This window comes from Phaethon lepturus, unplaced genomic scaffold (genome assembly GCF_000687285.1).
Source record: "Phaethon lepturus isolate BGI_N335 unplaced genomic scaffold, ASM68728v1 scaffold5960, whole genome shotgun sequence".
NCBI lineage: Eukaryota > Metazoa > Chordata > Aves > Phaethontiformes > Phaethontidae > Phaethon > Phaethon lepturus.
In genome coordinates this window covers 12,764-25,891 of record NW_010511054.1, presented here as the reverse complement: position 1 = coordinate 25,891, position 13,128 = coordinate 12,764, and the positions used below count along the sequence as shown (strand labels likewise).

Genomic DNA, 13,128 nt, shown 5'->3' with positions numbered 1-13,128 from the left:
ATATAGTTAAATGTGTTAGCATAAACCACCATAACCACCAAATTTTAGTAAAGTAAAATAGTTTCTCAGCCTAATGAATCGGTCAATGAAAGATATATTTGTTTTTTTTAAGTCTGCATGCTAATGACAACTTCATTTTTGAGCCAGAAATTGAGAGTGATGATGGCTTCCTGCCAGGCATTGAATTTTAAATGAAGTAACATCTTCAACATAATTAGTCATCGTTGTTACACATGGCATTTTATTTGTTACTGTATAAAATGTTATAACACTCTAAAGGACAGCATGTAAGTATCAGGTTTTTCTTTTTACTGTAAAAATAAAGTATATGAAATGTAATGCTTTCCTGTAATGAAAGAGATGGAAGACAGAGGTTTTTAATGCTTATTTTATATATCAAATTGGCCCTTTAGGGGGAACTTGACCTGCTTTTACTGAAGTCTTCTCAAAACCAAAAAAAAAACCCTAAGATATCTTTTACCAAAATTATGATACAGTATTTTACAATCTGCAGACTCTGGTTGTATTCCAGAACAATTTTTATTCTAGCATTTTATTTTACCACAGTTATGCTTGTCACATAACATGCATATTTTGCATATGTAACATTTACATTTTCACACAAGATATCTACTTACAAGCCTGTGATTCAGCAGCAGGTGTATGTGTGCATGTGTGTTTATAAACCAACGGAAAGCTTACTAGAGAACCCATGTCCTAATAATTTGCATGCCTGTGCACGCCTGTTGACTTTACCTCCATCACTCCCTGTGTCTCAATTCCCAAAACTTTTTCTTTGACTGCATTTTTTCTGTGGATCTTTTTCAAGTGCTGGTACTTCTTAAGACATATATATCTCAAATGCATATTGCACATATTAAAATATGGTAATTGATTTTTTGGTAATGGAATATGGCATTCTATTTCTCTTTGAACATTCCTCATTTGTTCTTGCTCTTTGGGTAACCACTTCTAGATTTTCACCAAATCCTGGTTTATTATGTCATGGGGTTCACATAACAATCACAGAATTCTGTGTTGTGGCCCCAGTTCTGTCCTTACGTACATCAGTGTGACACAGAAAATTAAAGCAGGCTTTGCTAATTTAATTCTTAATTTTACTAAGACTTTACATATTCCATAAAGTCATTCTGTGTTGTGCTATGTTCCTGCAAAAGAACAAGAACAGGACTGCATTTAAATTAACTTTGAGGAATCTTATGTGCTGCTTTACGTATGTTGGCAATCCATAATCAGTTATTATTAGCAATAGCTTAATTTTATTTATCTCCCACAAAATTCAAAATTTGATTGCTAAAGAAAGGATACTATGGAGATGCAGTCCTTTAGAACTATATTTCTGATATTCCAAATGTTGTATGACTCAAAATCATTTACTTTTTTTGCCTCCTTTCATAATAGTAATTAGTCTTTGCTGCCAGAACAACCTTTGCTTTTCATGGTATATGGTAATATTATTACTGTATTACAAGATGACATGATAATAAAAACGAAAAAAATTGTTCTCCCAATGGCATATTCAGAGTGCATAATGTTTTGCAAAATACTGTGTATCCCTCCCAAATATTATCAATGCATCTTTAATGAAAAGTTGTCCAGATTATTGTAAATATTAGCAGCATTTGGTATCTGAGAGACATTTTTACAGCTTATTGGGAAAGAACCTGAGACACATATTTTCTCTCCATCTTGGGCAGGAGTTTTGAATCTATTTGAATCTATCAATGGTTTTGAATCTATTTTTACACTTTACTTAAATATGCATACTCTGATTAATGAATTTTCAGTACCTTCACATAGCAGAAAAAAATTATTAGAAGAGAATGATCACAAATGATTCACAGGATAGAGGTTGGAACTTTCAGAATGGAAAGTAATTTAATGGCTGACTCCCATCAAGAGCAAAAGTATTGCAAGCCATGTTGAAGTGTCAATTAAAAATATTGATTTAAACAACACACTGCTAGATTGTGAAATTGCAATTGCATTAATTGTCAAAGGATGATTTACTTGACCTATAATGTAGTCATATACCATACGAAATATTAAAATATTGTGTAGTACAACAATGGAGAACAAAAAATGTAGATAAGTTTATTTTGTCTTTCAAATTTATGCAAATTCAACTTTGCCCACGTTTATCTAAATTCAGTTTGGAACTACTGATTTTCAGGTTAATAAATGATCTGCAACCTGTGCTAGAAAATCAGCAGAGCTTTAATTGTAATTTAAAAAGATTACAGGTACCTGGAGCCCTGACTCATCTTCAAGGGTGCAATGAAACAACAGAAATCTCTCAATTGTATTCTTTACTGCCTTAATTTAATATTTCTCTACATATTAAAAAAATAGGAGGATTTGCTTATAATCTGTTCTTGACACTCCATTTTACAGAGCCTTAGTGAAGGGCAGATTTCTGAGCTACCATTTAGTCTTTCTGACTATATTTTATTTTCAGAAGGCGGCAAGATGACTACAAATGTATCTCTCACACTCAGAAGATAATTTAGATTGAACTCTCTAACTTTTATGACTTTGTTCCACAGACCACAGTAAATAGACTATTCCAATTATTATTAATTTCACTGGTCTCTGTGTCTAGTTTTAAATGTTCCATTACATAAGCTGCACAAAGAATTCCCTGCATGTAGCATGGGAAAGATGCTGACCTAATTATTTTAGAAAAAACTATGTAGAGACATCTAAAAAGATTAACAGAGGAAATACTATGTCACTACCAAATTAATAACTAAAATAGCATGAAAATCACAGTATAATTATCTAGGTTTCCATAGAAACCATGTTTGATGTGTAGCCAAAGAGACTTTTGATTGGGCTTCCATACTTCTGCTCTCCCTATAATAAACATGATTTTTGTTCTGCCTTTCACAAACAACTAACCAGTTTTTCAGTAGTATAAGTCCTTATCCTATATTCTTTAACGCCACTAATCACTCACATGCTTTTTTAAGATCTGAACTCTTGAACTTAAACGTACAAAAATATTTTTAAAAATGTAGCATGATAAATACCACACTATCAACCCAAGGAAAAAAAAGAAAACTAAATAAATTCCTATATGGTAATATTTCTGCATTGTCACAATACAATAGTTGCATAAAAATAAGCAAAAATATTAAACCAAGAAACAAGTTGGGGTTTTTATTGCATTTTGTCATTGTATTTTTTCATTACATTTTCTCATCAAGCCTTCTCAAAGGCTTTGGCCCTTAAGTGCTAACAATACAGATGTAAACAAATGATCTGCAGTGCTATCAAATGTGAAAAAAGTGTGGCCCATCTCATAAGTCCATATTTTATTAGAAACAGTAGGAGTTTTATCTGAATTTGTTTCATTTATATAATGTAGATAGATAGATTGACAAATATTTGTGGCAAAATTCTTTTCACATTCTTCTTATACAGCAGATTTTAGCAAAGCCACCTCAGAAATTTCTATACCTAAGAAAAGACAAGCTCTGTATGCAATATGTTTTTCTCCTACAAAGTTGACGAAAATGTTGTCCTGGTGTTCATGCACACAGTTTTTCCCAGAAGGCAATAGTTCAGAGAGATAAACTTTAATGAAATGTATTGATTATTTGTTCACAAGTATCAATGGTTACTTTAAGAAATGTTTTGTTATTGACCTTCCAGAGACTGCATAACCTTTTTATGGTTCCATCATTTAGGGAAGTGTTAAGGTAGTGTCTGAAGTAGGCATCAATTCTAATTGTATACACTCACAGGGAAACTACCCATACATGCTGCCCTGATTCCAGCAATCCAGAAGCAGGACAAAGGTAGGGTGGAAGTTGGTACAATGGATTTGGAAGGTACTACATGTGCTACCTGGCCTATTTCTAGACCTATTTGTTTATGTTTGGAGAGCACTGCATAGGAATATTTCAGAAAATAGAGATCCTTTGTTTGAAACAAGGAAGTTCCTGACAGATCTGCTTTATTTCAGAGAAAGAAGAGCACAACTTCTATTATTTTAATACTTTGTGGGATTCTTGTAAGAGTTAAATAATTTATTTTGTATTATTTACAGTTACTTAGAACTTTTAGAAAAATTAATGTTCTATAATATTCTGGGATTTAAATTCTGCACCTCCTGTTTAGTTCTTTAGATCCTGACACTTCATGTACTTTACCACTTTAGAATCATTGGATTTGATCAAACTACATGACAGAATTACAGTTTAATTTTGCACTATATCTGAATGCAGAAAATCTCTCTAAATCATAAACTGAGATTGGGCCTGAACACTGAGAGTGCTGTACAACAAAACGTAATATCACAGAAAGAACTGTAGATTAAAAAACCCACATTTTCTACATCACATAATCCACCAACACTCTTCAAGTTCATCCTACTTAATGCTAGGCATCTTTCTTGGAGAATTGCCGTTGTAGGCTTCTGATATAACACAGACCTGCAAGGGATGATTTAGTTCCTTTCAGATCTGCATTGCCCTCTGAGTTGTCTGTCTCTACTTAATTTATAATAAAGGGAACTGGAGTATTGAGAAGTCTTATTTTCTCTGAAGTTACGCGGGATTAATTCTTTTTTGTTTGGGGTTTTTTTTTCTGTATTACAGTGTTCCAAATCCAAAGGTTGATTTGTCTTGTTTGGACTAGATTATTGTCTGAATTTGTTTTCATTCTCACAAGCAACTTATACTGTTTCCTCCAATGAGAATTTTGACTGTGTAATTGACATTGAGGCTACAGTATTGGCATACTACATTTATTCTGTAAGCCAGTCATTGTGTGCAAACATTCTAATTTTCTGATGTGGAAAGCACTGAAGGGCAAAAAATGTTTGAAAAAAAAGTTTGATCACACTGAGCTTTCAAGGAAGACACAACAGAGCGACCTGGTCTAGTGGAAGGTGTCCCTGCCCATGGCAGGGGGGTTGGAACTAGATGATCTTTAAGGTCCCTTCCAACCCAAACTATTCTATGTTTCTATCATAAGCAAATTTTGTACAGGCTTCTTAGCCTTCAGTATGAAAAAAATAAATGTCCACCTCAAACAGTTTGTAGCCACCTTTTTCACAAGCTAATCATTCTACACTGGTGATATATGACTAATGTTGATTTAAAAAGCAAAATAAGTCTTAATAGATGATTCACTGTGTCACAGAAAGATGCCTGAAATAGTCATTCATTGTTATTTGTCATCTTGTACAGTTTACAGAAATAATTATTATTCCATTTGACAAACAAGTGCAAACATCCATTAGCTAAATGACACAACATATGCTTTGACTAGGTCTGTAACTTTTACTAGAACTCTATCAAGAGTAACTACTGAACACTGTCATAAAGGAGTACACATCATCTAGTATATGTATGATTGCTCTGGTTAGGAGGCCACTGAGGCATTTAAAGAAAGAAAAATTATTGGCTGGCCTAATCTGTGTTTCTGTCTGAAGAAAAGAGAGAAAAAAAATCCTTGTATTTGACCTGTAAACTAGAGATACTTGGAGTTGGTCTTACTAATTTATTGATCTGCATGTGAGTTCTACTCCCAGAGCCATAAAGAATTATCATCAAAAATCAAAGAGTAGAATAGAGCAAAAATTTTGCTGTGTGATTACTGTTTGTTCTGTAACAATGTTGAAAATTGACAACTGTATACAATAATACAGAAGGAACCTTTTCCCACTGTATTCTGAGGGCAAAGGACAGCTTAAATAATGATTAAATAATGATTTTGAGATTAGCTGATTACCTGTAAACATTAGATTATTTATTTTTTTAACTTTTCATCTGTAAGCTTACACCTGAGTTATAAAACATAAGTTGGTATGCATGTACATGTGTAACCACCACTTGCAAGAGTCTGTTGCGGAGATGTAAACTGATGGGTTTGCTGATGATGCAGTAATTCATTTTTCTCTGTTAGCTATGGTAGAAGTTATTTTGAAAATACTTACGTGCAGACAGGAGCAAAGGTGATGAGGAAGAGCTCATTTTATGCATTTTTTTTTAATGTTTTCTATAAATAATGCTGCTTTCTTATCATAGAACAGAATCATTAAGGCTGGAAAAGGCCTCTAAGATCATCAAGTCTAACCACCAATCCAACACCCTCATGCCCATTAAAACCATGTTGTGAAGTGCCATGCTTACATGTTTTTTGAACACTTCCAGTGATGGCGAGTCCACCACTTCCGTGGGCAGCTTGTTAACAATGCTTGACTACTCTCTCAGTAAAGATGTTTTTCCTAATGTTCAATCTAAACTTCCCCTAGCGCAACCTGAGGTCATTTCCTCTTGTCCTATCGCTAGTTACTGGGGAGAAGAGACCAACACCCACCTTGCCACAACTCCCTTTCAGGCAGTTGTAGAGAGCAATATGGTCTCCCCTGAGCCTCCTCTTCTCCAGCCCGAACAACCCCAGTTCCCTCAGCCGCTCCTCATAAGACTTGTGCTCCAGACCCCTCACCAGCTTCATTGTGCTTGTCTAGACACACTCAAGCACCTCAAAGTCCTTCTTGTAGTGAGGGGCTCAAAACTGAACACAGTATTCGAGGTGTGGCCTCACCAGTGCTGAGTACAGGGGCACAATCGCTTCCCTACTCCTGCTCACACTAGTTCTGATGCAGGCCAGGATGCTATTGGCCTTCTTGGCCACCTGGGCACACTACTGGCTCATATTCAGCCAGCTGTCAACCAGCACCCCCAGGTCCTTTTCTGCCTTGCAGCTCTCCAGCCATTCTCCCCCAAGCCTGTCGCATTGCATGGGGTTGTTGTGACCAAAGTGCAGGACCCAGCATTTGGCCTTGTTAAACATCATACAAACCCTGCAGCTATTATACATAATATAGATCCCTCAAACTGATCTTTAAAGTAAATTTCTGTTGAGAAAGACAACCAGTCAAATGGTAACAAATGCAGTACTGTTGTCTACGTGCTAGAAGAACAAGTAGAAATGTACTAGGCTTAGACATACATGTTTTCTGCCTCCATTGTAAACCATTGGGAGACCAGGAGGTCCAGCCAGGTTCTTCCCCAGGGTCCTGGGTATTCTGAGGCACTTCTAAGTGTCTAGGACTGAACCGTTCCTCCACATTTGAGAGAGCATAATTTCAGTTCTGGCTAGACAAATAGATGGCAGAGGCATGTTCCTGCTCACTGAACTTGCAGCCATACTAAGATCAGGCATAAATATCTTTTGATATAAATATCCTCTTACTCCCTAAACACATAAGTTTTCAGAAAAGATCCTAGAATATACATTCTGCAGCAAAATCATACTTTCAGAATTATCAGTGGAGACACGTCAGATCCAATATGCCTGTACATATCCAGCTATTTTGTACTGTGTACAGAACTAAACGTTTCTGTCATTGCACAAGGAATTATACAAAACATCTCTTTCACACCTCAGCAAAAACCTACTTTTAAATATGTTAAAAATATACCCAAAATTCTGAAAAGTTGATTAAGAAGCATATCTCCTTTGAACTAATTGCTAGAAAATAGTTATGTTTCAGCATTTTTTGGTTTTAAATTTTCTCACAGAAATGATCATCAAAAGACTTACAAAAGGTTTCAGTCTCATGTGAAGCGGTAAGCACTTTTGCTGCACTTTCTCAGTGCACAAGTCTAACTGAACTGGTAAAAAATTGAAGTAGAAAGAAGAGTCTTTCTGGGCTTCATACCATCTTGGACTTCTTGTAAAATGGTGTAATCCTCATACAAAGGTATGTGATGCTTCTTTCTTATGTGTCTGATTGATAAAAAAAGAATGGTTTTGAACAGAACATGGTGTTGTAAAGTTATATTGACTTCAGGAGTGCTGAGAAGCCAATCTTCTTTTTGAAGCAGATGGTAAAAGTAAGCCTGTCAACCAGAACTAAGAAGGGCTATAGTGTTACAATGTAGTCCATACAGTGCCTGAAAGTCTTTCTCATTAACTTTAAAGGTTGGCAGGGCAGGACAGTGAGGGCAGTTACCAGTGGCTCCAAAAGCACAGCATGAGCATGTCCCCATGGTACTGAATATACTCCAAGAGGAAAGTGCTCTGAAACTGTAAGCATTGTATTCAAGCTACTAATCTAGACTTATTAATTTTGCATTACTGAAGCTACGGTATTTCATGGACCAAGGTAGTATCTAAATGTAACCAAAACATGGTCGTGAAAACAGACTGGTGCTAGCTCAAAATTTTTTTTGTGTTGTGCTCCATTACACATACGGGTAAGTCTAGTGCTGTCTCCCATATGTGGGGGGAATACATTGGTTACTGCTTGTTGTTGCAGAAAAAGTGAAAGATCAGGCTGGTGAAAGTCATCCTTAAGTGGACAGATTCCAGAAATGGACTTTGCTTCTCTTTCAGCATGAAGAAACTCATGTAAGCTCTAAATGATGTACCTTTAAAATGAAATGCTGTCTCAAATTCATCATAGATGTAACATAATCAAAGACATTAAGCTAATTGATTTTGACTGTTTATGGAGAATTTTTTAGATATTTTAAAAATATACTCTGTAATATAAAATTATACATAGAGTATAAAAAAGTGTAAAAATGCCATTATGTTTGTTCATGTAAGCAATAGTAACAAGTGCCTAAGCAGAACTCGAGTCTTAGGCAAGCTGCAGATTCTTGAACAACTATTCTTAGTCATTCCAAAAGTACTTCATTTCCTTAGTTATTACATTACTGGGTGTTTTCATCTTATTTAGCTTATTTTGCAGTCTAGCAGGGTCAATACTAGGTCAGTATATAATGATCTATAATGAGCTGGTATCTGCGGCTGTTGAGACCAGACATAATTACTGTAGGTGAGCTTGGCATTTTCTGTATGTTTTACCATCAGTTATCAAAATGCCTGGTCATGAGCAGGATGTTCTGTTTAGATGGAGCTTCTATATACCTTATTCAACCAAGGATCATCACAGTGATTTCTTAGGAAACATCCTTATTACTAGCTTATTCCAGTGAGAACTGGATACATATTTTGTCCAACAGTTCAGAAAAACATTGAAGTAGGCTAGTAAAAAAGGTGAAGGCATATTTACTCAAGAGCGCTTTGTGTCGTAGAAAATGAAAAAGCAAAATTAGAGATAATTAAAAATGTCCAAGTGCTACAGTGATAGAAATTTATGCATTCTGGTTCAAGTACTGTAGACCTTATTCATATAAGATTTCCTCTTAAAGGGATATAATATTCAATAGAAAATTTAATCTCACAAAAATTTGTTACTGTTTAGAACTGGCAGCGTTTGTCATTACGCAGTTGTGCAGCCATTAAGACAAAAGGTAAAATTGGACCATCCGTTCAGCCACTGGCTAGAACAAACTCCTCTCTTAAATAAAGGACAGAGAGGGACAAGACTGGAAAAAGCCATGTGTTATTTTACACTGTTATTACCAAAAGGGTTAGAGAGGAGATAACAGTGGCTATCAGAAAAACAACCTAGAGAAATAAAGTAGGAGAAAAATCAAATCACTGTCTCCAAAATGACAGACCAAACTTTATCAGGCAACCTGTCTGGCAAAATAAATAGAGGTGGTTTAGCCTTTCCACATGGAATCATCTTCTCTGTTCACTGCCCCCTTGTACACTGTCTTGTAACACACACATTCTTCCTCTACTTTTTTTTTCCCCCCTGTATATGATACTTACTTCTCAGGCACTACTGCTGAGAAAATTCTGTATGTTAAGTAAGCTACCAAGATATATTATAACCACTATCCATTTGGTTTCACCCATGACCATACTGGGTGAGACCAAAGACTCATGTAGTCTACTTTATGTGTCTCCAGCCCTGGTCAACAGAAGATCCCTAATGCATAGTATAAAAATGGGGCAATCAATTGGTGTTTCCTGTGTATCTTTTCCTAGCCTCCAATAATCTGCAGCTCACAAATTTCATTAACCAAGTATATTTATATTTAATGCCTTCAATGGATTTTTCTCCATGCTTCCCAAACTACTGTAAATTTAAGTTTTCAAGGTCAAAAAAAAAGTTCTTCAGAGTAACACATTTTGGTTGTTTGAACCTACCATCCACTACTTTCAGTAATCTAGATCAGTCAAATCTACACTTTCTGTAACCTAATCTAGGTTATTAACAGCTCCCCTGTACTCCTTATGGGAACCTGACTTGGTCATCAGAGTGATAAGGCTGAGATCTTGCATATTTTTCCCTGTCTGTCCCACCAGCCAGAGGAAGGTGACCTTAGTATGGGTACTTCTGTTGGTACTCTTCAAATCTGAGTGACTTCTCTACTGAGATTGCACTCTTGGTACATATGTAAGCTTTCCCCTACTTCTTTCTCCTGTGATTTTGCATCATCTACATTTCCTTCCTAAGAGTGAGAATGATTCCATTTCCCATGCATGCATATTTTGTTTTCAAACCCAGTGTATCAGGACCCCAGTAGTATCAGTTGCTAGTTAACACTTTCATTACAAGTCTATTACTCTTTTTATTTCAGTGCATGATCTCCACAATACCTGTTTTATCACCGCATAGTAAAGGAAGAAAAGCCAATATATATAACAAAAACAAAGGTGTGTTGGCCACTTACCAAGTGAAGATAAGACACAGTAAGGTAGATATCAAAATGAGGACTTGGTTAAACATTGCAGACTGTGTGCGCTGGATGGCTCTATGAAGATCATTCTATATTAATGGAAAATAGGTGTTATTTTGGCTTTTGAATTAATAAGGCATGATCTGATTCTATAGAGGAATTATATAGTGCCCTGATAAAATGCAGTCATTCAAAGGCACTTGGAATTTGCTGATTATATGGAAGGGTGTGAAAGAGCCATCTGTGATTCTGTGATTATTTAACTGTTTCTTTGTTCATCCTGGCACAATTCTGATACTATTGCAAACTGCCTTAAGGACTGTCTGCTCTTGTCTATCTCACAAATCATAGGCTGCAAGGACCAATTAAGGCCTAGCAGTTGAGTTCCCTGCAGTTGTGTACGAATGGAAGAGTAGCAAAAGAACCAGCCATTCCATCTTTCCCTTATTGGCACAGTAACAATTTAGACTAATTGAGATTTCACTTGATGTCTTAATTTTTTCTAATTTTGATGTAGAAAGCAGTTTAGCAATGCTTGACCATTTATATAATCTAAACACAGATCTGGTTATCTTCCTGTTAATGTTGGGCAGCAGACTATACTGCCAAAACCTCAGTAAAGACAATATACCAAAAAACCCCAAAACTCTAAAATAGTTATTTCCTTTGTCATACTTACAATCATATTCTCTAAAGCATGTTTTGCCAACCAACAATTTAAAAATACAGGAATAAACAGGTTTCTTAGGACTGGCCAGAAAATCTGAAAGAAAAGTTAACGAATTCATTAAAAGCTTTTCTATTCAAGAATAGAGAATTTCTATTCAAGTAGCAATGTAACACTTACTTAGGCAAAATACTTATTATTAATGTGTTTCTGGTGTGAGATGAGGCTTTAAAATACCATTTTTTCTTACTTTGTGATGAACTGTATGTAAGATAATTTGATAAAATAAGGACAGTCAGTTTTCAGTGCAGACAACAGAAATTCTTAGATTTTTATATCTAGCTGGTTTATTTTATCTCAGTATATTTATATATATTGATATATAATATCATACATTTTTTTTTTCCCCAAATATATTGATTGTGCTGTAGTTTGAGTTAGAGGGTTTTGGTTTTGTTTGTCCCTTATTGGGGAGGAAGGGGAAAGTGATCTGTTTTATTACTTCATTCAAGTAGCAAACGTTCCCACAGGCACCAATTTGTCATCCGCATAAGATTTAAATTTACTTCAATACAAATTAAGAGTATTTGTGCAGATATAAAAGTGCAATGTGCAAATGTATTAATTCAAATATGCTTACCGTGATGATGAAAGGGACAGCATTAATTATTTCCAGGAGAAAGGGTATTCTCACAATTTGTTCCCAGATATTTCCCTTCAAAGAAAAGGAAAAAAACCCATCATGTCACAGTAGGTTTACAGATAGTTCTGTTGAGAAATATGTGTGATATTCCAATGCCACATATGGAGTCTCTCCCACTAGCTGAATTTAGGGAAGACCACTCATCCTCAGATTTAAACACATATGTCAATTGTGAATATAGAATATAGGCCACTCTGGGCTATTTTTCTTCCTGTTTATCATAATGTACCTCACAGGTAAAAATATATACTTTTAAATCTATATTTTTACTGGAGCAGTTCTCTGTTTCCATATGACCATATACTTCCTTGCTATGACCTAGTTAGTAAGAGCTCAAATGAAGAATTCTAATTGCATTAACTAGTCAACTCATTCTCTCAGCTAATGAAGAGCTTCATTAAATTAAGTTTTCATTTTTTTCAGAGAATAATATGCTCCTATTTTCTTCTATTGCATTTTTATGTACCTTGGAATCATATCACAGACATCTTGTCCCTTCTTTTTCGTTCTTCAAATGTTAGTTTACTTTTACTTTTACATGCGCACTTACACACAGATAAGGAGGTGAGGTTCCTGTCCTAGGCAATTTACCTTTTTAATAATTCTTGGTTTTCAGTGACTCTTCATAGAAGTAACAGACTACCCTGCTGGCAAATAAAACAATTTGCAGCTATTTCTACTTCTTTTTCTTAGAAGTCTCTAAATCTTTAAAATCCTGCGTTACAATGCTTTAGTTTTTGACTGTGACAAAGTTTTTCTTACCTTAATTCTTATTGTCTTAGAGCATCTAAAAACTAGAGACAAAGCTCTAGTACAGCATAAAAGTTACAGAGATATATGCAAAAGGACATGTCCTATTCAGAAGATTTTACCATCAAATCAACTGTTTTGATTATCCCTATACACAGGTAACTGCCCCATAGTCCATACTAACATTTGTTATGAATGATGATCCACTCACTGTACATCCTTCTGATAGAATTTCATGGCAAAATATAAAGCAAAAGATGAATCCAAATATGTTGAATTTTCCAAAGAAAAAATACCAAGTCATTTTCTCTTAATCTTATTTCATTAGTCCCTGTATGGTAGTCGCAGACATGTGGCTATTTCTCTTTATTAATTCTAATCCTGCCATTAAGATATTAACTTATTAAGAAATAAGTATTAAAAAG

At 35.2% G+C, this 13,128-nt stretch overlaps 1 protein-coding gene across 1 annotated transcript in view; it reads right to left on the bottom strand.

Annotated features, from left to right (window-relative positions):
* KCNT2 (potassium channel, subfamily T, member 2) overlaps positions 1-13,128 on the bottom strand; it is a 110,443-nt gene that overhangs the window by 87,263 nt on the left and 10,052 nt on the right. Inside the window, 3 exon segments of the mRNA XM_010282549.1 lie at positions 10,578-10,672; positions 11,263-11,346; positions 11,891-11,965. Of these exon segments, the coding sequence (XP_010280851.1) occupies positions 10,578-10,672; positions 11,263-11,346; positions 11,891-11,965 (254 nt within the window).